Source organism: Chiloscyllium plagiosum, chromosome 17, assembly GCF_004010195.1.
Source record: "Chiloscyllium plagiosum isolate BGI_BamShark_2017 chromosome 17, ASM401019v2, whole genome shotgun sequence".
NCBI classification, from domain to species: Eukaryota; Metazoa; Chordata; class Chondrichthyes; order Orectolobiformes; family Hemiscylliidae; genus Chiloscyllium; species Chiloscyllium plagiosum.
Genome location: NC_057726.1, coordinates 53,130,806 through 53,158,525, shown reverse-complemented (window position 1 = coordinate 53,158,525; position 27,720 = coordinate 53,130,806). Strand labels below are relative to the sequence as shown.

Genomic DNA, 27,720 nt, shown 5'->3' with positions numbered 1-27,720 from the left:
ACAGCAAAGATCAAAACAAGTCAAATGAAACATTATAGATAGTAATAACATTTCAGTTCATTGAAGTATTTACTTAAAGTGGTTCTAATTTAATTTACTGGCTCTTGAAAGAAATTGGATTACCAACACTTGCCATCACTCCTCATAACTTCAATCAATTGTCTTTTTTTATTGCCTGATTGGATAACTCTTGAACATAAAACTTGGCTTAAAGATATACTTGTAATCATTTATTATAATAAGAATTTAGTTCATTCCTGTAAATCATACACTTTGTATCCAACACATTAACTTACATTCTTATTGTGCCAAACACTCTAATTTACACTGTTCCTATTTAACTCTTTAATAGCAATTCTATAAGTTTATAAACTGTCTCCTGTTTAGATAAGATACCATAAGGAGAATAAAATCTGTCTGCATGTTTCCACAACAATCAATTTAATATTTACAAACTGATTGGTAATAGTTCCCCTTTCCAATCTGAGGAATTTTATTGCTGCACAATATCTTTCTCTTTAATCTTTGACACAATTCTTCAATTAAGGTCGAACTGCCTGTGAGCTGAGGGGAGAGGGGAGTATTCTATTACTCTCCTGATTTGTGCTTTGCACTTGGTGGACAGGCTTTTAGAAGTCAGGAGGTGGGTTAGTCACCACAGAATTTTAGTCTCTGATTGGCTCTTGTAGACATGTATTTATGTATCACATTATGGTGTGATATGAATATTATTGCATTACCAAACCATCTGACTGTGGTATCATTCACAGCAATGTACAGTTCCTCTTACATAAGCCATTACACATTTGATTTTGTTGAAGAAAGACCAAACATCTCATGGTCTTTAATATGCATGACAGAAATGCAGATGAAGTTATTCAGATTAAGGCAATTTTGAGGTAATATACATACTTTACTGTTTTATTTTCATAGAGGTCTCCAACTGGGATTTTGTTCAGATTCTAAACTCTGGACCAAGTGAGATTGAACCACAAGATGGACTCTCTTAAATTGTGATGTGGGTTGCAATCAAATATGAATGATTTGTTGGCACATACAAAGATAGTTTCTTGCTGTACATCCTGTGACAGTTGGAGCATTTCTTGTTCTGTAGAATAATATTACCAATATGATGATTAATTAATGAAAGATGATTGAAACTGCAGACTCTGTTAATAATAAGTAACTAAAGTTAGAATGGAAAGAGGTGACATCAGATACAAAAAAGGGGGTACAAGAATGTGTGAGAGAGCTGCTTTTGTCAATATACTCTGCAAAAAGAAAGTCTATATTTCTTGGTTTCTGTTTAAAAATTCTGGCTAGAATCCAATAACTACTCAGGAGAGAATGTCAAATATACAAAGTGTATGGTATTTCTATTCTCTATATTGTCAACCCTTGGTATCTTCTTCTTGCCTGAGGTCCTCACTCATCCTGGCGAGAACTGGAATCAATGAAAATTAACTTAAATTGACTGGAACTCTTATTCCGAGCTGTCTCCTCCAAAGCCATGTGTTGTCCATTGGCCTACTTGACACAACCAATTATTTCCTAGAGTACACAGAGTGTGGTACATTAGGATGCGACAGGACCTGCTACAATAATTAAAACTTATAAAGAGAATGACTTGTGCAGTACCTTTCACAACTTAAGGATGCCCCAAAGCACTTTACAACCAATGGAGTACTTCTGAAATGTTGCACTGTTATAATGTAGGAAATGTGGCAGTTATTTGTACACAACTAAATCCTGCAATCAACAATGAAATAAATGACTCTATCACTTTTTTAGTTTTAGTTGAAGATGCACATGGTACTGGACAAATACCGCTCCTCTTCAATTAATAGTATTGTGGGAACTTAAGCTACACGTGAGGGAACAGGTGGATCATCAGTTTGGCATCTCACCCAGAAGATGTCACATTAGATAGTTCAGCACTGACTTGGTATGCATTGAATTTGGGAAAGAGTTCCAGAAACACACAATCCTCTGAGAGAAATAAAATTCCTCATCTTCATCTCACATGGAAGACCGCTTATTTTTAAGCTGTATTAAACTCCTTAGTTCTAGTCTCTCCCATAAGGGTAACATCCCTTCGTGCCCACTCTGTCAGGTCCCCTAGGATCTTGTAGGTCTCAGCAAGGTCACCTTTTCCTTCAAAGCTCCAGTGGAAACAAGCTCTGTCTGTCCAATCATTATGTTCTCATCCAGCGCTTTCCTCCCACAATCCAAAGATATGCAGGTTAGGTGAATTGGCCGTGCTAAACTGCCCATCAGGGATGTTAGATGCATTAGTCATGGTAAATGTAGAGTAATAGGGTACGTGAATAGGTCTAGGTGAGTTACTCTTTGGAGTATCGGTGTGAAACAGGCTGAAGGGCCTGTTTCTACACTGTCGTGATTCTATAATTCTATGATTCTGTATCAGTTGAGAGAAATTTCTTCTAATATATTTATATAGTTTCTTAAAAAAAGACAAAACCTGTTTACAGAAATGCAGATATCTCACCAATGCCCTGCATAACTGTAGCAAAACATCCCTACTTTAATATTCAACCTCCCTTTTAATAAATGACAAGATTCCATTTGCCCTTCTAATCACTTGTTGCACTTTCATATGAACATTTTGTGATTCATTCAATAGGATGCCTAATCCCTCTGGACCACAATGCTCTGCAATCTCACTGTTTAAGAAATATGCCCCCCTTGCTATTCTTCTTTGCCAAAGTGGACAGTTACATTTTCTTACATTACATTCCAACAACCAAATTTTTGCTCACTTATTTAACTTAACTGTAGCCCTTTGCAGACACTTTATGACCTCTTCATAATTCATGTTCCTATCTATCTTTGTGCCATCAGCAAATTTAGTAACCATATCCTTTGTCCCTTCATTTGAGTTATTTATATAAATTGTAAATAATTGTAGCTTGTGAAACTTGTACATTGATCCCTGTGGCACTTATGCAAAACTGAAAATGACTTATTTATGACTACTCTCTACTTCCTGTTGTTTAACTATTGTCCAAGGAATAGCCATTGACCTGTATCATGCTTTGTGGATGTTCACAGACTAGCAATGCATTGTTAGAAATGGATTTTACCAGCACGTTGGGACTGAGCTAATAGCAGAGGGTGGTTATAAATGGCAAGATAAGGATTGCCTAACACCTTCCCATTGCTGCGGCAATCAAGACAGAGGTGGGCCTTCTTGATGAGAAGCTAATTGTGCTACTTACATAGCCAGAGTAAGGCTGGTTCCTGTTGCTGCTGATTTTTTACCAGCAGTGGGTGGGTCCTGTTCCTGTTGGGAGACTGCCTGGTGAATCATGGTCTTCTCCATGTGGACTAGGAAGAGAGAAATCCTCTCATTATCGGTGTCTATAGCCTAACTCTGTTTGACTGGCCCAATGACACTAGCTCCAGTTCACCTTGTTCTGAGGGTGACACGAGCACTGTGCTCATCCGGGAGGTGTCGTCCTATCAGTCACTACTGAACCCATTGGAAGTACAGTGACAAAACTGCTGCTGTCCCTCTGAGGTGGAGATGGGGGGATCCTGTCTTTTAAAGGAATGGAAACACTGATAACTGCTAACTGACAACCAAATGCGCATAAACACGCAGGAGTGGGTGCTCCAAACCGACCAACAGTCCAACTCTCCAGTCCATTGACTAGGCTCCCACAGCCTTGGCAAAACCCACCCCAATCAGTGATAACTCACCTCTTCCAATAAATACTTGACAATTTTATACAGGAGCTCAGAGAGCTGCATGTACAAAATCAATGGTAGTCTTTATCTGGGAAAATACAAATATTCTAGATGCTTGGCAACATATCTTTTCAAATGTTCACTCACCTTGTAATCTTCCTAATGCATTTGTTTACCTGGAAAGAAATCAGAAGCATGTGCACTCATTAATGAATTTAATGGTGCTTTTTAATCTTTTTAGATACTATTTGTTATTCATTTTGACATTCCTACTGTATGCTACCTAAGGTTCATTGGGATATAAAAGTCATATTGTTTTCTTGAATCTCCCAGTAAGACACACAATGGCGTTCTTCTGGTTTCTCTCCTGCTTTGCTTTCATAGGAGCCAGTTATGGTAATCCTGTTTTAAACCAATTTCTCGAAATGGTCATTGGCATTAAAGATATTGGTTTGGATACAGTCGATAATGCAAAATTGTAATAACTGCTTGTTTCTACCTGGATTTTAGGCTGTGGCACTCCTGCTATCTCCCCTGTTGTCACAGGCTATGCTCGAATTGTCAATGGTGAAGAAGCTGTTCCAGGATCCTGGCCTTGGCAGGTGTCCTTACAGGTGAGTTAAAGCTGTTAAAAGATACATAACAGAAATGATTTATTATTGTTCTATTGAAATTGAAGCAATTATCACCATTTTAACTTGCATGTGTCCAACATGTCCTCTATACTTTGAGTGAAGTTTGTCAAAGAATAAAAAAAGTAGACTAGGAATGGTAAGGAGAAATATTAAAGGACCACTCACCTTTTTTTTCACACGAGAGAGATATAGATGAAGGGCCGCATGACATTCTGGTTCATCCAGATAAAAGGGGCTGCTGCACATTCAATTATTCAATTGATTTTATAAAATAATTACAGGATTTTCATTTCCATTGTTCGAGTAAAAGACCATTCCTCTGCATAGAATATAGAACAGTAAAGCACAGTGCAGGCCTTCGGCCCTCGATGTTGCACTGACCTGTGGAACCAATCTGAAGCCCATCTAACCTACACTATTGTATTTTCGTCCATATATCTATCCAATGACCATTAAATGTCCTTAAAGTTGGTGAATATACTACTCTGTAGTCACATTTCTGCCATCATATAAATAGATAATCAAGTATTCAATTAATTTCCTGCCACACCTTTATCCTCACAGTTTATCTCTGTCCTTCATTCATGAGGGGTCCTAGCCTACTTTTAAATACAAATAGAAGTTCATATGTCTCTAAAAGCCATTATCATTTCTTTTTATATTATTTCATACTGTTTTTCACATTTCCTGTTAGTTTTTTTGGATTAACTCCCCATCACCTTTTCTGTATTCCTCTTAATTTTCTTTAGTCCATCCTAATGTTAAATGATTTCCTTGTAAAGTTTTAAAGATGCTTTTTCTTTCTCTGTATATCCTTGGAGCTCTCCCCTGCAATATATTCCTTTTTTGTCAGATATGTTCAAATTTCCCATCGCTGAGCTGTTGACATACTTGCTAGCATCCTTGTTTAGTTAATGAGAACCAAGTCCCTTCTTACAGAGAAATAGTTTGCAATACAGACCTTCATCATACACATTCTAGTAAAATTGGGCCCAGTCCCTATTGTTAAGTAAATTAACAGTCTTCTATACACCCTTGAGAAGCTGAAATGCCATTTTATCTCACCTGATGATGTTATAACTATTCATCCATCCTGTATTGGAATATGGAACAGATATGTAGTCAAGTAGAATCATAAACAGAGCAATGAAAAGCTATTGAGAGTGTCCAGAAAAGGATTTGCAAAGTCATTCTTTGCCCTAATTAATGTAGTTCCCCAAATGCCTTACTCCACTGAGGTTTGAAGACATTTAAAAGGCAATCAACTCTGCTTTACTTTCATGAGATTGCTGCTGATCTCCAAATTTGGTTACTTGTTACTTACAAACAAATCTCACAGTAGCTACAGAACCCAAACAATTAACTGAATTAAAACATAAAAAGACGAGATTTAAGGATTCTCATGTGCCACATCTCATCGACACGATGAGCTAACTCCGAAGATTGTTAGACTTTGAATCTTGATCATGTACTGTAATCTGATGATCAACACATTACTCTGTTCTCTATACCAAAACAGAAATTGCTGGAAAAGCTCAGCAGGTCTGGCAGTATCTGTGGAGAGAAATCGGAGTTAATGTTTCGGGTCCAGTGACCCTTCCTTTATTTCGTATGTTGGTTGGAATGATTGATTATAAAGCTTGCCTCAATTTGGCCTTCTGGATGAGACAATTTTGATTTTTAAATAAACCTTTGAATTGAAATTTAGAATGAGAAGGTAGATGATAGCATGGTGTTACTACATATCTTATTTCTTCACATTACAGTCTGACTCTGGCTGGCATTTCTGTGGTGGCTCTTTGATCAATGAAAACTGGGTTGTCACTGCTGCACATTGTGGTGTAAGGTAAGTCATACTGAGAGCTGTCAAAAAAAAGAGATGGAATTGTTAATATTTTTGATCAAAAAAGCCGATTGCAAATCGTAAACTGTGGATCAGGGGAAACCTTGATCTGAACAATATCAAGATCCTTTCCAGAAGAGAGTTAGGGAAGTCAGAGGGTTACTGGCAAGTGACTATGACAAGAAAGTAGTTTTCAATTTGAAATACTGATGCTATGAAGCCGAGAGTTGCTGACATTTTGCAGTGAATGTACTCACTGTAACCTTCTCTTTTGTCTGGAACAGTACTGCAGATTTTGTCATTGTTGGTGCCTTTGACAAAAGTTTAACAACAGAAATGAGCCAAAAATCCATGTCCATTGCTAAGGTACGTATGAGTCCTTCTGTAAGCCAAGGATTTTATTTAAATCAGCTCACATTTGACTGAAATCACTGTTAAAATCCAAAACAATTTTGGGGGTTGGGTATTGCTGCCTCAGAGGATAACCACACTTGGAGGCGTCTCCAAAGTACAAGTTTTCCATTCCAGTGTTGATGTTCCTCACATATTTGGTCATTAAATGTCATAATTCTGACAATTGCATCATTATCCACATTGAAACTCATTGGAAGCAAAAGTTACTCTTTACTGCTCACTGATGTAAGAAAGAAACAATAGCAGACACTTAATTGTTATATTTATTGTTATAATTATTGTAATAATTCCACATGCCCCTAAACTTTGGACCCTTGTTTCAATCCACCTTTCCAATATTCCAGGACTCTAAGTCTGTGACCAGCAGTATTGATGATCTGATGAACTGTTAACAAAATTATTGACATTATTGTGATTGAGAAGACAAACTCTAGCATACATACATACATGCCTGAAAGAGAATTGACAGGTCAAAGAAGTTGAAACTCTAAGTAGTTAAAATTGGTTTCAATAGGTATAATTTACCAAGAATATAATGAATTCTATTAATGACCTGAATATTCTATTAAGAAATAAAATTATTTTAACGTAATATGAAATTTAAGATATATTTCAGATAATAGTGAGACATCAGGAGGATCAGTCTATTACTTTTAATTTTGCACATCTATTTAGAGTCATATAGTCATAGAGAGGGAAATCAGGAGGGCAAAAATGGGACATGAGATAGCTACGACAAATAGGGTTAAGGCGAATCCAAAGGGCTTTTACAAATATATTAAGGATAAAAGGGTAACTAGGGAGAGAATAGGGCACCTCAAAGATCAGCAAGGTGGCCGTTGTGTGGAGCTGCAGGAGATGGGGGAGATATTAAACGAGTATTTTGCATCAGTGTTTACTGTGGAAGAGGACATGGAAGATATAGAATGTAGGGAAATAGATGGTGACATCTTGAAAAATGTCCATATTACAGGGGAGAAATAACTGGATGTCTTGAAATGCATAAAAGTGGATAAATCCCCAGGACCTGATTAGCTGTATCCTAGAACTCTGTGAGAAGTTAGGGAAGTGATTGCTGGGCTCCTTGCTGAGATATTTGTATCATCGATAGTAACAGGTGAGGTGCCGGAAGACTGGAGGTTGGCTAACATGGTACCACTATTTAAGAAAGATGGTAAGAACAAGTCAGGGAACTACAGACCAGTGAGTCTGATGTCAGTTCTTGCCTAATACCATCAAAATTGGCCTTTCTCCAAGTTAGAACTTCAACTTTTCATCCAGTCTATCCTTTTCCATCACTACTTTAAAACTAAGAGAATTATGGTGGCTGGCCCAAAGTGCTCTCCCACTGATACTTCAGTCACCTACACTGCCTTATTTCCCAAGAGTAGGTCAAGTTTTGCACTTTCTCTAGTCGGAACATCTACATCTGAACCAGAAAATGTTCTTGTACACACTTAACAAATCTAAACCCTTAATGCAATGACAGTCCCACTCTATGTTTGGAAAGTTAAAAGCCCCCTACCATAACCACCCTATTATTCTTATAGATAATTGAAATATTCTTACAAATTTGTTTCTCAATTTCCTGCTGACTATTAGGGGGTCTATAATACAATCCCAATAAGGTGATCATCCCTTTCTTATTTCTCAGTTCCACCTAAATAATTTTATCAAAAACACCACTCCCCCTCCTCATTTGCCTCCCTTTCTTTCCTTCCTGTAGCATTTGTATCCTGGAACATTAAGCTGCCAGTCCTGTCCATTCCTGAGCCACGTTTCTGTAATTGCTATGATATCCCAGTCCCATGTTCCTAACCATCCCTGAGTTCATCTACCATCCCTGTTAGGCCTCTGGCATTGAAATAAATGCAGTTTAATTTATCAGTCCTACCTTGTTCTCTGCTTTGTCCCTGCCTGCCCTGACTGTTTGATTCACTTCTTTTCTCAACTGTACCAGTCTCAGATAGATTTCTTTCCTCACTATCTCCCTGGGTCTCACCCACCCCCCCCCCGCCACCTTATTGTTTAATTCCTCCCAAGAAGCTCTAGCAAATCTTCCTGCCACTGTATTAGTCCTCTTCCAATTCAGGTGCAATCCATCCTACGTGTTCAGGTCACTTCTACCCCTGAAGAGATTGCAATGATCCAAAAATGTGAATCCTTCTCCCATACACCAGCTCCTCAGCCTCACATTCATCTGCTCTATCCTCCTATTCCTACTCTCACTAGCTCATAGCAGTGGGAGTAATCCAGATATTACTAATCTTGAGGACCTACTTTTTAAATTTCTGCCTAACTTTCTATATTCTCCCTTCAGAATCTCATTCTGTTCCCTTCCTGTGTCGTTGGTTCCAATGTACAATGGCTTCCTGCTGGTCTCTCTCCCTTTTAAGAACATTCTGCACCCTCTCTGAGACATCCTTGATCCTGACACCAGGAAGGCAACACACCATTCTGAGTTTTCGCTGCTGGTTGCAGAAATGTCTGTCTGTGCCCCTGACTAGAGAGTCCCCGAACACAATCGATTGCTTGGAACCCGAAATACATCTCATTACATTAGAGCCAGTCTCAGTACCAGAAACTTGGCTGTCTGTGCTATATTTCCCTGAGAATCCATCACCCCCTACATTTTCCAAAACAGCATACTTGTTTGAAATGTGGATAGTTACAGAAAACTCATGCACTACTTGCCTACCTCTCTTACATTTCCTGAAGGTAATCCATCTACGTATCTGTATCTGTGGCTTTTCTCCCTTCCTATAACTGCCATCCACCACACCCTCTAGCTCTTGTAAATTCCTCATTGGCTCTAACTGTTGCTCCAACCAATCCATTCCATCTGATAGGATTCGGACCCAAAGGTTGCTTTCTGTTAACTTGCTGCCCACTCGCTTTTGTCCAGTGTTTGTATTTTAACTAGCATTATCAATGAACATTGCACCTTCCATAGGAATGTGCACATGAGCTTTTGTTCGGGAAACAACTTCTCCTCTGAAATCTGCAGCTGAATTAATTGCATACCTGTACAGTCATACAAGAGTAATGAGGCCAGCACTAATCCTGCTCCTTCCCTCGCAGGTCGTTACTCATCCCAAGTGGAATTCCTTTAACATTAACTATGACGTTGCTGTGGTGAAGCTTGCATCCCCTGCTCAGTTCAATCGACAGGTATCCCCAGTCTGTCTCGCCGCTGCAGCAGATAACTTCCCAGCTGGCATGAAGTGTGTCACAACCGGATGGGGAAGGACCCAGGCATACCGTACGTCACATCCAAACTTTAGCAAGTGCTCTCACACAATACAGTTGAGTCTTCCTCTGTATTCGTTATCGGTTTTGTACCTTCACTCTGATTCCTTTCAAATGGCTTAAATAAGACAGTGATTGATAGGCTGTCTGACAGTCTGACAGATCTGTCTGGAATCATTGCTGGAGCAGCTGATAGGATGGTCATTCCTAAACAATGGAAAGATTCATGGGCTCTCACAATTCAGACTCATGTGAATGGACAGCCCACACTCACCAGACACAAGTGGCCTCCACTTGCTGGAGTAGGATTTGAACCTTGGATCTTCTAACTCATTAGTGTGATTTATTAACCAGAAAGCCAATGATTACAATAACTAAATGTCTCTTTTAATTTGCTCATATTGAATTTTCCAAACAGGATTTGCAGAAATAAACAAGGTATTGACAGGTGAGGGCTTAGTTCCTACTGGTTGTTGGAGAGGTTGTTCCTCCAACCCTGTAGAGGAGACCGCATCGGGAGCAACGGATACCCCTAAAGCGCTCTGCTCATCAAAGTTTTACCTGCAGCCTTCCACATCCATCAAAGTTTTACCTGCAGCCTTCCGCATCCATCAAAGTTTTACCTGCACATCCACTAATATCATTTATTGTATCCGTTGCTCCCGATGCGGTCTCCTCTACATTGGGGAGACTGGGCGCCTCCTAGCAGAGTGCTTTAGGGAACATCTCCGAAACACGCGCACCAATCAACCACACCGCCCCGTGGCCCAACATTTCAACTCCCCCTCCCACTCTGCCGAGGACATGGAGGTCCTGGGCCTCCTTCACCGCCGCTCCCTCACCACCAGACACCTGGAGGAAGAATGCCTCATCTTCTGCCTCGGAACACTTCAACCCCAGGGCATCAATGTGGACTTCAACAGCTTCCTCATTTCCCCTTCCCCCACATCATCCTAGTTTCAAACTTCCAGCTCCACACTGTCCCCTTGACCTGTCCGGACTTGTCCGACCTGCCTAGCTCCTTTTCCACCTATCCACTCCACCCTCTCCTCCCTGACCTATCACCTTCATCTCCTCCCCCATTCACCTATTGTACTCTATGCTACTTTCTCCCCACCCCCACCCTCCTCTAGCTTATCTCTCCACGCTTCAGGCTCTCTGCCTTTATTCCTGATGAAGTGCTTTTGCCCGAAACGTCGATTTTGCTGCTCGTCGGATGCTGCCTGAATTGCTGTGCTCTTCCAGCACCACTGATCCAGAATAGTGTAGGTTAGATGGGCTTCAGATTGGTTTCACAGGTCGGCCCAACATTAAGGGGCCAAAGAGCCTGTACTGTACTGTAATGTAAAACAAAAGAGTTCCCAGAAGAAGGTTAATTAACAAAATAGATTTTTATAACAATCAATGGTAGCTTCATAGTCAAAATTAGTGAAATTTAATTCCACTAGCTACTGCGGTGGGAATTAAACTCATATGCCAAGTAGCAGGAAGATCGACATTTCAGGCAAAAGTCCTTCTTCAGGAATTCCTGATGAAGGGCTTTTGCCCGAAACATCGATTTTCCTGCTCCTCAGATGCTGCCTGACCTGCTGTGCTTTTCCAGCACCACTCTAATCTTGACTTTGATCTCCAGCATCTGCAGTCCTCATTTTCGCCTCATATTCTCAGTGCACTAGTCTGGGCCAATATATTATTAGTTCGGGGTCACTACTACCATATCATTATCTCCCTCTAGTATTACAATAATATTGTGGTATCACAGGAAATTGTTATTCAAATTGGTCTAATAGAGTCATAGAGATGTACAGCAGACCCTTCAGTCCAACTCATCCATGCCAACCAGATATCCCAATCTAATCTAGTCCCAATTGCCAGTACCTGGCCCATATCCCTCCAAACCCTTCCTATTCATATACCCATCCAGATGCATTTTAAATGTTGCAATTGTACTAACTTCCATCACTTCCTTTGTCAGCTCATTCCGTACATATACCACTCCCTACCCCTTAGGTCTTTTTTATATAATTAGATTAGATTAGATTACTTACAGTGTGGAAACAGGCCCTTCGGCCCAACAAGTCCACACCGACCCGCCAAAGTGTAACCCACCCATACCGCTACATTTACCCCTTTACCTAACACTACGGGCAATTTAGCATGGCCAATTCACCTGACTTGCACATCTTTGGACTGTGGGAGGAAACCGGTGCCCCCGGAGGAAACCCACGCAGACACGGGGAGAACGTGCAAACTCCACACAGTCAGTCGCCTGAGTCGGGAATTGAACCCGGGTCTCTGGCGTTGCGAGGCAGCAGTGCTAACCACTGTGCCACCGTGCCGCCCATCTTTCCCTTCTCACCCTAAAGTTATGCCCTCTAGTTCTGGACTTCCCCACCCCAGGGAAAAGACTTTGTCCATTTATCCTATCCATGCCCCTCATAATTTTATAAACCCCTCAGCCTCCAACGCTCCAGGGAAAACAGCCCTAGCCTATTCAACCTCTCCCTATAGCTCAAATCCTCCAACCCTGGCAACACTGTTATAAATCTTTTCTGAACCTTTTCAAGTTTCACAACATCTTTCCGTTAGGAAAGAGACCAGAATTGCCTGCAATATTCCAAAAGTGGCCTAACCAATGTCCTGTACAGCTGCAACGTGATTTGTTATAATGAGTAAGTTATGCTCAGGAAGCCAAATATGGAGATAAGCAAACCCTGTTGCTAGGAGAACCCAGGAACAAATTGCAAATCATTCTATTCAGCCTCAATCGTCTGAAAACAAATATGCTTTACACCCCAACTTTTATCAGTTCTGAAGAAGCCATGCTAACTCGAAATGTTGACGCTCCTTCTCCCTCCACAGATTTCTCCACCATTCTCCGTGCTTTGTACTTCTTACAACCATTGTAACCATTAAAGGATTAAAGCATAGACAAATTATAACAAACGATTGAATCATATATCACCTTATTTACTTGCAGCTCCTGAGCGCCCAGATACACTACAGCAAGCAATGCTCCCTCTCCTTACCAATGCTCAGTGTAAACAGTACTGGGGTAACAAGATCACAGACATCATGATTTGTGCTGGTGCCTCAGGTGCATCGTCTTGCATGGTATGTACCTCCTGCAAGGTATTTTAAGCTTGCTTCAATTATAAAATAAAACTAAAACTAAAAGCGCTAACTTCATCTCATTTACAGGGTGACTCTGGTGGGCCTCTTGTCTGTCAGAAGGATAATGCCTGGAATCTGGTTGGTATTGTTTCTTGGGGCAGTAGCTCCTGCTCCACCTCCATACCTGGGGTCTACGCCCGTGTAACTGAACTCAGAGGATGGATTGATGAGACCATTGCCACTAACTGATTGTGTAACAGAAACATATGGTGAAAGATAAAATAAATGGATTCATTCAAAATGCAAACTGACCTTGTCTATTTCTTAAATGATTCTGAAGTGTGTGGGGAATGTCTAAATTATTAAGTTTTGGCTATTGGTGCTGCTGATAAGGAGGCCTTTAACCTATTGCAGTTGTCCTTGTAGTGATGAAGCATTGCAGTTTGTGTGTGAAGGTGCTTTCACAATTTGTTAGGGTGGGAGTGCTAGGATTTTACTTTAGCAATGATACTGCAATGCAGTTCCAAGTCAGAATTGTGTGTAACTTGGAGAGGAACTTGTAGCTGCTGGTGCATCCATGCTGCATAGTATTTCTCGGTGATAGCGATCATGAGTTTGTGAGGTGCTAAGTCAATGAAGTTTGTTGTCTAATGCAGAACTGTGGAAAAGATGCAGTACAGGAAGAGTCCATTCAGCCTATCCTTTCTGTGCTGATTGAATAAACTAGCCGCTCATTCTAATCCTACTCTCCAGCACTTCGACTGTAACCTTGCAGGTTCCAGCACTTCAGGTATGGATTCAGGCTCTTTTTAAATGAGTTGAGAGTTTCTGAGGCAAATACCAGACTCACACCCTCTGGGTGGAAAAGATTTTCTTCATGTCACCTCTAATCTTTCCAGAAATCTCTTTTAAATCTATGACTTTTCCACTAGGAGAAACAAGTCATCCCTGTCCACTGTGTCTCATCATTTTGTACACCTCAATTAAGTCACTCCTTACACCCTCTGTTTGAAGGAAAAATAACCCTAGTGTATCCAATCTTTCGTCACTGCTGCAGTTTTCAAGACCTGATAACATTCTTGCAAATCTCTTCTGCACTCTCTCAAGAGCAATTCTGTCATAGAACATAGAAACGTACAGCACAGAACAGGCCTTTAGGCCCACGATGTTGTGCCGAGGTTTAATCCTAATGTAAAATATAATAACTTAATCTACGCACCCCTCAACTCACTGCTATCCATGTGCATGTCTAGCAGTTGCATAAATGTCCCTAATGACTCTGCTTCCACCACTACCGCATTCATTCCATGCATTCACAACTCTCTGCGTAAAGAACATACCTCTGATGTCTCCTCTATACCTTTCTCCCAATATCTTAAAACCACGACCCCTTGTACCAGTCAATCCTGTCCTGGGGAAAAGTCGCTGGCTATTGACTCTATCTATTCCTCTCATTACCTTGTATAATTCGATCAGGTCTCCTCTCTTCCTCCTTCTTTCCAGAGAGAAAAGTCCAAGCTTATTCAGCCTTTCTGCATTAGGCAAGCCCCCCAGTCCAGGCAGCATCCTGGTAAACCTTCTTTGCACCCTTCCAAAGCCTCGGTATCTTTCCTATAGTATGCCCTTCCTGTAACACCACCAAAACTGTACACAGTTCTGTGGCCTAGCCAGTGTTTTACATTGTTCCAGCATTACATTTTTACTGTTGTAGTCAAACACTCCAAGGTCTCCCACTTCCTACATCCCTCTCAATACCCTCCATTTATTGTGTATTTCCTTGTTCTGTGTGCCATCCCCAAGATATAACCTCAGACCTCTCTGGATTTTATTTCATTGCCACTTTTCAGTCTACTCAACCAAACCATTGATTTCATCCTGCAATCAACGGCTGTTATTTCACTACAAGCTACATGGCCAATTTTTATGTCATGTGCAAAGTTCCCAATTATGCCAACAAAAACAGAAATTGCTGGAAAAACTCAGCAGGGTCTGGTAGCATCTGTGAAGAGAAATCAGAGTTAACTTTTCCAGTCTGGTGACCGTTCCTCAGGGGGAGGGGTTAAGGAGTAAACGGTCGGTGGGGCTAAAGCCCAAAGAATGAGAAGAACTGTTAGACAGACAAGGAGTGCATAACAACCAGCCCAGGAGGGTGAATAGCTGTTAATGGAGACTGTTAGAGGCTAACAATGGGTTGTGTGTAATCGTGGACTATGTGATCACTAGGTTTGATATGCGGGGGTGGAGGCTAGGATATAGGAGAGCGCAAACCCTAAAGTTATTGAACTCGACATTGAGTCCAGAAGGCTACAGTCTCCAAGTGGAAAGTGAGGTGTTGTTCTTCCAGCTTACACTAAGCTTCACTGGAACACTGCAGCAAGCCTGAGATAGAGATGTTGGCCAGGGAACAGGATGGTAGTCAACTAGAAGCTTAGCGTCATTTTTGCAGACAGAATGTAGATGTTCTGCAAAGCGCTCACCCAGTCTACACTTCATTTCCCCAATGTCAAGGAGACCATACTGTGAGCAGCAAATGCAGTAGACTCAACTGTATGACATGCTGCTTCACCTGCAAGGTATGTTTGGGCCCTTGGTTACAGAAGAGGGAGAAGGGAGGAGGTTAATGGGCAGGTATTACACCTAAGATGGTTGCAGGAGAAGGTGCTGTGGGGCTGTGTGTGGAGAGAGTGGGGGGGGGGGGGGGGGGGGGGGTGCGGCCGTGTTGGGAGTGAAGGAGGAATGGACCAGGGTGTCCCAGAGGGAATGGTCCCTTGGAAGGCGGACAAGATGGGGAGGGGAATATGAGTCTGGTGGTGGCATCTCATTGGACCATGATGAGAGCCCTGTCAACAATGGTGCTGGGGAATCTTTGGTTCAGGAACAAGGTGAACATTTCGCAGGCTCCCTTGTCGAAGTTGGCATAATTGGAACATATGTGGTGGAGACAGAGAAACTGGGAGAATGGAATAGAGTCTTTACAGGAAGCAGGCTGCAAAGATCTATAGTTCAGGCGACTGTGGGAGTCGATGGGTTTATAGTAGATAGTAGTGGCCAGTTCCATCCCCAGAAACAGAAACACTCTCCTATGTCCTATGCCCCCACCTTGGTTTGCTATTGCATAAAAGCCATTGTTAGCCACTAAGAGTCTCTATTAACAGCTATTCACCCTCCTACCCAGATCGTTATCCACTCCTTTGTCTGTCTAACTGTTCTTCTCTCTCTTTAAGCTCTATACCCACTTATCTTTTATTCCTTAACCACTCCCCCTCACCCTATCTTCTACACAAAAAAAACCTTTTCCTAGCTACCATCAGTTCTGAGGAGGGGTCACAGGACCGAAAATGTTCTTGAATGCAGTTCAAGAATTTGTGCCCTTTGTGCCTTTCACACAGTTTCACACATCAGTTGATATCTGCATCATTGAAGTCACAAACTATTACTGCCCTATTGAGTTTGCACTCAGAAATTTGCCAACATGTGCCCTTCCTCATTCTGCTCGACAGCTTTATTTTCAGGGTCATGGATCTGTCATCTTTATGATTCTTTAAATCAAGTTTCTCTTATAGCAATAATATCATTGTGCCATTGTGGCTATCTGTGCCCTCAGCTCACTGGCTTTATTTGCTCTTTTTTTATCTTTTATATTGTGAAATAAGATATTTGCATGAAATGTAGCATTTCTCCCATTGGTTGTTGTAAGACTGTAATTAGTACATCAAATGCTGGTGTTCTGCTAAGTTTCTTTCTGGCTGGGCAGGCCTCCAAGGTCTGAACACGTGATTAGATTAGATTGGATTAAATTAGATTAGATTCCCTACAGTATGGAAACAGGCCCTTCGACCCAATAAGTCCACACCGACCCTCCGAAGAGTAACCCACCCAGACTCATTCCCCTATATTTATCCCTGACTAATGCATCTAACACTATGGGCAATTTAGCATGGCCAGTTCACCCAACCTGCACATCTTTGGATTATGGGAGGAAACCGGAGCACCTGGAGGAAACTCATGCAGACACAGGGAGAACGTGCAAACTCCACACAGACAGTCGCCCAAGGTTGGAATCAAACCCAGGTTCCTGGTGCTGTGAGGCAACAGTGCTAACCACTGAGCCACCGTGCTGATTGACAGAACATTTCCAATCACCTTGTGCCTCTAGTAAAGAAATGAAAGCATCTGGAGAAAGGGATTTGAAGAACAGAAACCTTGGGAAGCAAAAGGAATTTAGATTCATTTTGCCATGGAGATATATAGCACAGAAACAGACCCTTTTAGTCCAACTTGTCCATGCTGATCAGATATCCTAACCTAATCTAGTCCCTTTTGCCATCATTTGGCCCATATCCCTCTAAACCCTTCCTATGCATATACCCATCCAGATGCCTTTTAAATGTTGTAATTATACCAGCATCCACCACTTCCTCTGGCAGCTCATTCCATACATGCACCATGCTCTGCATGAAAAAGTTACCTCTTAGGTCCCTTTAAATCTTTCCCTTCTCACCTTAAACTTATGCCCTCTAGCTTTGGATTCCCTCAACCCAGTGCAAAGGCCTTGTCTATTTACCCTAACCATGCCCCTCATGATTTTATAAACCTCTATGAAGTCACCCCTGAGCCTCTGATACTCCAGGGAAAACAGCCCCAGCTTATTCAGCCTCTCCCTATAAATCCACCCCTCCAACACTGGCAACATCCTTGTAAATATTTTCTGAACACTTTCAGCACCACAGCACCAGGAACCTGGGTTTGATTCCAACCTCGGGCGACTGTCTGTGTGGAGTTTGCACGTTCTCCTTGTGTCTGCATGGGTTTCCTCTGGGTGCTCCAGTTTCCTCCCATATTTCAAGTAACATCCTTTCTATAACAGGGAGGCCAGAATTGCATACAGTATTCCAATAGTGGTCTAACAAATGTCCTGTGCAGCATCAAACTGTGCAAACTGGTGCTATTGAACTGTGTTAACAATATGTTTCCCTCCACCCATAAGACCAAAGTTTCTCTTATTTGTCTCTGTCTGTCTGTATATATGTGTAGGACCATTGTCTCCAACACACAGATTGTGATCAGATTTAGTCTCTGATAGTTAGTCTCACCATCCGCTTGTCATAGAGTCATAGAGATGCACAGCATGGAAACAGACCCTTCAATCCAACCTTTGTTTAGATCAGAGTGGTGCTGGAAAAGCACAGAAGGCAGGCAGCATCCGAGGAGCAGGAAAATCGACATTTCGGACAAAAGCCCTTCAACCTGTCCATGCCGACCAAATGTCCCAACACAATCTAGTCCCACCTGCCAGCACCCTGCCCCGATCCCTCCAAATCCTTCCTATTCATATATCCATTCAAATGCCTTTTAACTGTTGCAATTGTACCAGCCTCCACCACTTCCTCTGGCAGCTCATTCCATACATGTACTACCCTCTGTGTGAAAAAGTTTCCCCATGGGTCTCTTTTATATCTTTCCCCTCTCACCCTAAACCTATGCCCTCTAATTCTGGACTCCCCAATCCCAGGGAAAAGACTTTGTCTATTTATCCTATCCATGCCCCTCATAATTCTGTAAACCTCTATAAGGTCGGCCCCCAGACTCCGATGCTCCAGGGAAAACAGCCCCAGCCTGCTCAGCCTCTCCCTATAGCTCAAATCGTCCACCTGGCGAAATCCTTGTAAATCTTTTCTGAACCCTTTCAAGTTTCACAACATCTTTCTGACAGAAAGGAGATCAGAATTGCACGCAACATTCCAACAGTGGCCCAACCAATGTCCTGTACAGCTGCAACATGACCTCCCAACCCCTGTACTCAATACTCTGACTGATAAAAGAAAGCATACCAAACGCCTTCTTCACTATCCTAGCTACCTGCGACTTCACTTTCAAGAAGCTATGAACCTGTACTTCAAGTGTCTTTGTTCAGCATTACTCACTAGGACCTTACCATTAAGTGTATAAGTCCTGCTAAGATTTGCTTTCCCAAAATGCAGCACCTCGCATTTATCTGAATTAAACTCCATCTGCCACTTCTTGGCCCATTGGCCCATCTGATCAAGATTCTGTTGTAATCTGAGGTAACCGTCTTCGCTGTCCATTACACCTCCAAATTTGGTGTCATCTGCAAACTTACTAACTATACCTCTTATGCTCACATCCAAATCATTTATATAAATGACAAAAAGTAGAGGACCCAGCACCAATCCTTATGGCACTCCACTGGTCACAGGCCTCCAGTGTGAAAAACAGCTCTCCACCACCACCCTCTGTCTTCTACTTTTGAGCTAGTTCTGTATCCAAATGGCTAGTTCTCCCTGTGAGATCTAAATCTTGCTAACCAGTCTCCCATGGGGAACCTCTTGCCACACCCACATGGATTGTCATATCGCTACATTACCCGTGTTGCATGAAGCCTCGCAGCAAGGGAAAACTGCATCCCTTTAACAAGCTTTGCCAACTTGTTTCAGATTGGTAAAATGGACCATCATTTCAGGGTAAAATAGGTTTTGTGGTAACAATGCAAACAAGTTAATCAGAAATAAAGATGAATCACCTATCATCAATATCTTGATATTTCCATTGATTAAAATCTTTACTGAACCTCGCCACATAAACAGTGAGAGTACAAGGCCAGTTTAGAGCCTTGGTACTTTATGATGAATGAATGACCTCTTAACACCCCAGTAGCTAGCCATAATCTATAAGGCACAGGTCTGAAACATAATGAAAACTTTCTACTTGCCTTGATGAATGCAGCTCCAACAACACTCAGGAGAAGCTGAACGTCACCCAGCACAAATCAATCTGTTTTATCAGCATGCCATCAACCACAGTAAACATTCATTCACTGCACCATCAGAATAACATGGTTGTTGAGTGTACCTTATGTCTAACCCCTCAGTAAGCATTTTGCCAGCACTTTCTAAATGTGAAACTCTACCACCTAGACAAACAGGACTTGCAGGCTTATGGCAACACCACATACTCTAAGATGCAAACTATCCTGATTGGAACTATATTGTTGTTATTATATTACAGTGGGAGTACCTTAAGCATAGAGACTGCAGCGTTCACGTAGGTGGTTCATCAACTAACAGGGGCTTGACCAGAAATGTTAACACAATACAATGAACGCTTGATGAAACTTCTCTACAAAATTATAAACATACTGTGGAGCCAATAGAACAACAGCTCAAGTAACCAGGCAAAAGCCACAGGAACCTGCAATGACAAAAATCTGAACCGTCTCCGAGTTGTAGTGAGAAAGAACACGATGTGCAAAAGTAAAAGAGATAGAATATAAAACATAGAACAGTATAGCACAGCACAGGCCCCCCCACCGGCCCTCGATGTTGTGCTGACCCCCACCCCCCACCCCCACTTCCCTCTCCAATATCAGACAAATCAATATCATCTATGTGCTTATCCAAGAGTTACTTAAATGTCCCTAATGTACTTGACTCTATTACCACTACTGGCAGTGCATTCCAGACACCCACCTCACTATGTGTAGAGCCGACCTCTGACCTCTCCTGCAAATCTTCCTCCAATCACCTTAAAATTGTGCCCCTTTGTGATAGCCATTTCTGCCCTGGGGAAAAGTCTCTGACTATTCACGTTATCTGTGCGTCTTCTTATTTTGTACACCTCCAACAAGTTGCCTCTCATCCTCCTTTGCTCCAATGAGAAATGCCTTAGCTCCCTCAACCTTTCTTCATAAGATATACCCCCCAGTCTAGGCAGCATTCTGGTAAATCTCCTCTGCAACTTCTCTAAATCTTCCACATCCTTCCTATAATGAGGCAACCAGAACTGAACACAAGATTTCAAGTGTGGTCTAACCAGGGTTTTATAGAGATGCAACATTACACCCCCAGCTCTTAAACTCAATTCCCATGTTAAAGAAAGCCAACACACCATATGCCTTTTTAACAACCCTATCAATTTGGGTGGCAACTTTGAGGAATCTATGGACATACACCCCAATATCCCTCTATTCCTCCACACTGCCAAGCATCCTGCCTTTAACCCTGTATCCTGCATTCAAATTCAACTTTCCAAACTGAATCATTTCACACTTTAGATTAGAGTGGTGCTGGAAAAGCACAGCAGTTCAGGCAGCATCCGAGGAGCAGCAAAGTCAACGTTTCGGGCAAAAGTCCTTCATCAAGAATACCTTTCACTTCACACTTTTCCAGGTTGAACCCCTTCTGCCACTTATCAGCTCAGCTCTGCATCCTGTCAATTTCCCATTGCAACCTACAACAGACGTCCACACTATCCACCACGCCATCACATTTGTGTCATTGGCAAACTTACTAAGCCATCTTTTCACTTCCTCGTCCAAGTCATTTATAAAAATCACAAAGAGCAAAGGTCCCAGAACAGATCCTTGCAGAACACCACTGGTCACCGAGTTCCAGGCTGAATATTTTCCATCTACTACCACCCTCTGTCTTCTATGGGCCAACCAATTCTGTATCCAGACAGCAGAATTTCCATGCATCCCCTGCCTCCTTACTTTCTGAATGATCCTACCATGGGGAACCTTATCAAACACCTTGCTAAAATCCATGTACACCATATCTACTGCCATACCATCATTAATAGATGACTATTATTTACAGTACAAATTGAACAGTTTGCTCCAATTCCCCATTGCACAGATCACTGAAGATCAGATTAATCTTCTGCTGAATTTCATGAAGATCTCATTCAAAACCATTCCTGCAATAACAGTGAAGCTCATATCCACAGATTGCTCACTTGCTGATCCTGACCAGGCTGTGAGTTAACAACTGAAAAAGTGAGGAGCCATTCATTCACATTAAAGGCAGGAAGTCAGCATCATCTACATTTATGAGCAGTTGCAGAGCTGTGTAGACAAAAAAGGGCTTGGGCAATACAATCACAGAGATTTAAAAGCATAAAAGTCATGTATCATTCTTACCATTTTAATGTTATAATTGTTATTATCCGTTACCAGTATGAATCTGTGTAACACTGACCTATGATTTAGAAACTTGGGGATTTAAGCCTATAGACATTTTTATTTTGGAAATTTAGATGAAGGGAAGAGATTAAACTGCACCATTTAAAGACAAACATTTTGCCTTTCATAACAACAAAATGGTCAGCATTAACATTGTTTGTGGGATCTTGCTGCGTACAACTAGTTTTGCCTAAATAACAAAAGTGATGAGGCTAATAATTCAGAAGGCTAATAATTCATTTACTACAAACATTTTTCAAAAGACTGAAGATATTTATATCAACAATCTAGGTCATTCTCTTTCCTAATGCATTTTTCATAATCAATTCCCTTTTGTATGTTCTTTTGTCTTTCTTTCTGCATTCAGTAAATTAACGAGTTTGTGGTAATCATTATTACTTTGTGTAACAACTTGAAATGTTACCGAACATTTTGAAATATGTGAGGTTATTAATCAGTTACTTTCATAATATTCCTGTAAAAAAAATCTATTACTTGAATTTCTTTCCTGGACAGTATAATGGAAACTTTTTCAAGGTTCTGTGATTGCATATCTGTTTGGGTATCTATTATATCTCAGTTGTGCATTTGACTTTAAATCAATCATCAATATTTTATTCATTGAACAGCTGAAAGTACCCAAGGTTCTTTGTAATTTAGAGATATTTTTGGTTATTTATTTATAAACCTTGCAATTAATTAGTTTACGTTGGAAGAAATTCAACTGCACGTAATTTGGTGAAAACTCAGACTTTTATCTGTCAACTATATAAAGTCATAACCGTAGCCTTCAAATACTAACTAGAACCATGGCATTCCTTTGGATTTTCTTTTGCCTGGCCATCCTCGGCACAGCTTATGGACGGAGTAAGTTAATATCTACACAGTATTGTCTATTTCTATTTTATATGCAATTGTGCTGGATAAATTGATTCTATTTGTACATTGACTTCCAACATAGGTTGTGGAGTCCCAGCCATCACTCCAGTCATCACGGGCTATTCAAGAATTGTGAATGGTGAAAATGCTGTTCCAGGATCTTGGCCATGGCAGGTCTCCCTGCAGGTTAGTAGCTAAGGTCTAAGTAATTCCTAGTCAGGTAACTGTTAAATTACGTACACAATTAAAAAAGCCATCATTCTATAAAAAGGTCAAACCTTAACCGTGTTCATTTCATTCAGCATTGAATTTCTGCCTATATTTTCATCGAGGAATGTATTCTAGGGAAACAAATAATGTTTTGCATAAAGTTGATAATACAAATGGTGCATCATCAATAGGAAAATGCTGCCAGGAACCAAAGGTCTTGTGCATGACTTGATCAAAACAGGTATATACCTGTGAAAGCTAAACTCTGAACCAATGATAGAACACTTCTATTGTACTGCTGACTCATATTTTGAGCATTGTTAAAACTACAAAGATTAATGCTTGCAAGGCAGATAATCATAACTATAATGGTTCAAATATTAGATTTTCTTTGAGTGATTCAAACTTTCTTTTCTATATTAGCAAAACACTGGCTTTCATTTCTGTGGTGGCTCCTTGATTAACGAAAACTGGGTTGTCACTGCTGCCCATTGCAGTGTGAGGTAAGGTTAGAACGTCAACATCTCCAGAGACTACATTAAATATATAAAGCAACATGTACTGAATAATCTGACATTCTTTTGTAGCACAAGACACCTTGTCATTATTGGAGATTACAACAAATGCACAGCTGATCAAAATTCTCAGGCCATTTCAGTTGCTAAGGTAGGAATGCTCTGACTCAAAATTGTAGGAGAAGGTGAGGACTGCAGATGCTGGAGATCAGAGTCCAAAAGTGCGGTACTGGAAAAGCACAGCCAGTCAGGCAGCATCCAAGGAGCAGGAGAATCGACGTTATGAGCATAAGCTCTTCATCAGGAATGATGAAGAGCTTATGCTCATAACGTTGAATCTCCTGATTCTTGGATGCTGCCTGACCAACTGTGCTTCTCCAGCACTACATTCGTTGACTCATTCAAGATTGTGTTGATTCAATTTAAAAGTAAGAAACTGAAATCAGTAACTGTTTTTAAAATAATCTAAAACAGTAAAAGAATATTCTTGATATTGTTATTATTCTTTGTGCCAGTTTTACACTGTCCCTCTTCGAATCCTGTCTCAATAGAATTTACTTTGATTATTTTCCCAATCTCAAATATCCAATTATGTTTAAGAAAACAAGAAATCTAGGCTGTCTTAGTATGAGTTTGTATGTTCAGATAAGTTCAAGCTAGATGTCAAGGTGATTCTTTAAACAGTGGGTGTATTAACACAATGTACACAATGATGTGGAGGAGCTGGTGTTGGACTGAGGTTGTCAAAGTTAAAAATCACACAAAACCAGGTTATAGTCCAATAGGTTTATTTGGAAGCATTAGCTTTTGGAGGGCCGCTCCTTCATCAGGTGGTTGATGAACCGCTGAAAGCTAGTGCTTCCAAATAAACCTGTTGGACTATAACCTGGTGTTGTGTGAATTTTAACAAAGTACACAATGGTCTTGCTCTGTCCGAGGCTCCTCTTATTACAGCCTTCAAACAGAGTCTCTCTCACATGGCTACTGGTCACTGATAGATCACAGCCCAAAGGCTCATGTGTATAGTCCTTAAGACCTATCCCTACATAGGCCACAGGCTCACAATGCAGGATACCACCACGGAAAGTCTGATGTTCATACTACTTGGACATTGCTGTGGTAAGAGCTGTAATTCATGGTAAGATACCAGCTAGGAAGGTTTGTGGCCTATGATGTAGTATAACACAGAGAAGGGACTCAACTCCTAACATAGAACATCACCAGGATGTGCGACCAATGAGCAGCACACCAAGGTACAACTAACACTAATAATGCATTTTCAGGGATAGGGCCAGGATGAAGAAAATTGCCACAGAAAAATCTAAGGACCTAATTCAGACCATCACTGATTGAAAGCAATAGCCAAGAGCAGAAAAGTCAAGAAATGGTTGGCAGGAACTAACCTTAGTCTTGTGTCTTACAGACCATTACTCACCCAGACTGGAATCCGAATACCATTAACTACGACATCACTCTTGTGAAACTCGCAACACCTGTCAAATTCAATCAGTTTGTGTCCCCTGTGTGTCTCGCTAGTGCAAATGATAATTTTGCTGCGGGCAAGCTGTGCGTCACTACAGGATGGGGGTTGACTAACTCAAATGGTATGGCATCTCCATTGCTTTGGATTGAACAAAGTTATGTTGACCTCTCTAGCTGGGTCTGAGGGGATTAGAAATAGTTGGATATGGAGGGTTGGGTGTAATGCTTCTCTGGCCACAGGAGACAGAGCTGCCATGGCCCTTTAGTCAGTCTCCCAGTGGACTCTGCCTCAGTCAGAGTGTGGAAGGGGCTGTCACACGGTTGCTGGCTGGTGTCATCAGGATGACAGTAAGGCTCATTAATGAGCTGGCTGACTCTGACTTTGCCTGAGTTCAGTGCTGGCTTAGGGTTTAAAAGGGGCATGATATACCTTTCCCTCATCGTTGGAAGATCACTCAGCAAACTCTAAAGGTTTTCAAACATCCTCCCAGCGGTGTGACTCATTATAGGTCACTCCATGCCTTATTGAGTGACTCAACAGCCACACAGGATAACCATTGATATTCAATTCCCTTGCCTTAATCTCAAATCTTTTGTTCCCCCCCCCCTCCCCCTCCCCCTCTCCCACTGCGCTCTCAAAAGCCCCATTTTTCCTTTACTCACCTTTGGTCCAAGACTCCCTGAGCTTCTGTTGGTTGCACTGCTGCTAGTTACCACTGCTCCCACCTGCTAGCAGTGTGAGGTCTCTGATGGACTGACAGCTCTCAGCAAACAAGACCTACACTGCTGTGGACCTTGATTCTGGGTAAGGCCTGAAGGTGTCCACTTAAGTGCCTGTCTAACATGCACCCTTTAAACAAAAGTGGGTCTCCAATGATTCTCCATCACCGCCTTGTCAAACTAACAGAATCAAGACTGAAGTCTTTTTTTTTGTATCTATCAGTTAAAAAGCTCCACATGGTAAAGCATAAAACATTATTACAAAAAAAAATCTTATGAAGAAAGGTTAAGTAGGTGGGAGTTTAAAAGAATGAGAGGCTATTGATACATAAAGGATTCTGAAGGGATTTGACTGGATGGATGTTGAGAGAATGTGTGATAGGGTGAATGGTCTAGACTAGGGGGCACTATTGTAAAATAATGAATCTCTCAAATAAGATGGGGAAGAGAAGGGATACCTTCTGTGAAGGGTTATTGAACTTTAAAATTCTCCACCTTAGAGAGCAGTGAAAGCTGGGCCAGTGAACATGGTCAAGCATTGTTTAATTGTCCAGGAAAGTGACAAGATGGGACTTGAACCTGACGTTCAAGCTCAGTGGTAGGGACATTACTAATGCACCACAAGAGCCGCAATGAACATAGTGAAGGCTGGATTAAACAGATTCTTCATCCAGAAGGGAATCAGAAGTTAAAGGGGAAGAGGAGTGGGAGGCTGTCAAATAGAATTAAGGCCACAATCAGATCAACCATGATCTTATTGAGTGAGGAAGCAGACATGAGAGACCAAATGGCCGATTCCTGCTCCATTTATTGTGTTCCTATGTTCTCCTAGAGATCTGACCAGTAACTAGTTACAGGTCACCATTGTTTCTTTGAAAATGTAACCTCACTGAGTTCAATTGTTGCCCTAACAAAGATTTATCTGGTGAAGAAGCATTTAATCACGATCTTACAAAGATACATCAGATAGTAAAGGGGCTGGAAAAGGAACATCCAATATACTACTTTAAAACATACTGTGGGAGAAGGAAAAGAAGACAGTGACTTGACCTAGTTGACAATAGAAGATGGTTCTGCCTGCAGAGAATGATCAGCACTTGGATTGGAGCTGTAAACAGTGTAGTAAGGGAGAAAGTTCTATAATTTCTGTAGGGCAGTCTAGATGCAGCACAGGAGGAGTGCAGTGTTATTCCAGAGGGGAGCATTTAAGATCAGCTAAATAGCCTTCTCCATCACGGAGTAGTTTCCACCTCTTCAAAATAATGGAACATGATAAACACTCTACCCATTCCATTTATCGATAATTCGAGAAAAAACTCATCAAAGCATTTAAAAGCAGATTTGTCTGCCTAAGAATGAACCTAATTCTGTTTTTGCACAGAGATTGCAGCAAAGGTTCCACATCTTATGAGAGCTAGTGCTGGAAGATCTAACAATGCTTTCCTCTCCCTTTCAGCCTTCTTCACACCGTGCGTTCTGCAGCAGACATCTCTCCCCATCTTGAGCAACATTGACTGCCAGAGATACTGGGGCAACATGGTCTCTGATGTGATGGTCTGTGCCGGTGCTGCTGGTGCTTCCTCCTGCATGGTATGTAACCAGCTACAACAGGAAAGACAACACTTCACTTCATTCCGTGCTGCTTATTCATCCCTGATCTGTTTGTTTGCAGGGTGACTCAGGTGGACCGCTTGTCTGCCAGGAGGGAGGAGCCTGGTATCTAGTGGGTATCGTTTCCTGGGGCAGTGGCAATTGCTCCCCAAATAGTCCTGGAGTTTATGCCCGTGTATCTGAATTCCGCAACTGGGTCGATCAGACACTTGCTATGAATTAAACGAGTATCTATATCGCAGAATTCAATAAAAATTCATCAGCATCTTTTTATAATTTGTCTGACTTTTTCATATAGCGTGCTTCAATTGCAAGTGTGATTAAGAACATTCTGAACAGATAACTTAAATACCTAAC

The 27,720-nt window shown here is 41.4% G+C and overlaps 2 protein-coding genes and 1 long non-coding RNA gene across 4 annotated transcripts; 2 read left to right on the top strand and 1 right to left on the bottom strand.

Annotated features, from left to right (window-relative positions):
* On the bottom strand, nt 1–25,831 carry LOC122558474. Of its 2 annotated transcripts, none has more exons than XR_006314154.1 (4): nt 25,696–25,831; nt 4,211–4,336; nt 3,859–3,887; nt 1–1,108 (listed from the first exon to the last, which is right to left on the bottom strand). It is a non-coding gene; the product is annotated as an uncharacterized LOC122558474 (long non-coding RNA). The 2 variants fall into 2 exon arrangements; XR_006314153.1 differs by lacking the exon at nt 1–1,108 and adding an exon at nt 3,262–3,348.
* LOC122558473 (chymotrypsinogen A-like) lies at nt 4,056–13,215 on the top strand. The gene is made up of 7 exons (XM_043707101.1): nt 4,056–4,107; nt 4,222–4,325; nt 6,113–6,192; nt 6,474–6,555; nt 9,685–9,865; nt 12,833–12,966; nt 13,054–13,215. The coding sequence occupies exons 1-7, from the start codon at nt 4,056–4,058 to the stop codon at nt 13,213–13,215; spliced, it is 795 nt and encodes a 264-aa protein (XP_043563036.1).
* Nucleotides 22,756–27,586, top strand: LOC122558472 (chymotrypsinogen A-like). Its single transcript, XM_043707100.1, has 7 exons — nt 22,756–22,813; nt 22,908–23,011; nt 23,459–23,538; nt 23,623–23,701; nt 24,974–25,154; nt 27,209–27,342; nt 27,425–27,586. Exons 1-7 carry the CDS (start codon nt 22,756–22,758, stop codon nt 27,584–27,586), a joined length of 798 nt encoding a protein of 265 aa, XP_043563035.1.
* Nucleotides 27,587–27,720: the final 134 nt, after the last annotated feature.

Bases quoted from the DNA above. Each gene is read 5' to 3' on its own strand.
- LOC122558473 (XM_043707101.1), top strand. From the start codon at position 4,056: ATGGCGTTCTTCTGGTTTCTCTCCTGCTTTGCTTTCATAGGAGCCAGT. The intron at 4,326-6,112 runs GTGAGTTAAAGC...TTCACATTACAG, and splicing joins CTTGGCAGGTGTCCTTACAG to TCTGACTCTGGCTGGCATTT. The intron at 9,866-12,832 runs GTACGTCACATC...ATTTACTTGCAG, and splicing joins GGGAAGGACCCAGGCATACC to CTCCTGAGCGCCCAGATACA.
- LOC122558472 (XM_043707100.1), top strand. From the start codon at position 22,756: ATGGCATTCCTTTGGATTTTCTTTTGCCTGGCCATCCTCGGCACAGCT. The intron at 23,702-24,973 runs GTAGGAATGCTC...TGTGTCTTACAG, and splicing joins AGGCCATTTCAGTTGCTAAG to ACCATTACTCACCCAGACTG. The intron at 25,155-27,208 runs GTATGGCATCTC...TCTCCCTTTCAG, and splicing joins GGGGTTGACTAACTCAAATG to CCTTCTTCACACCGTGCGTT.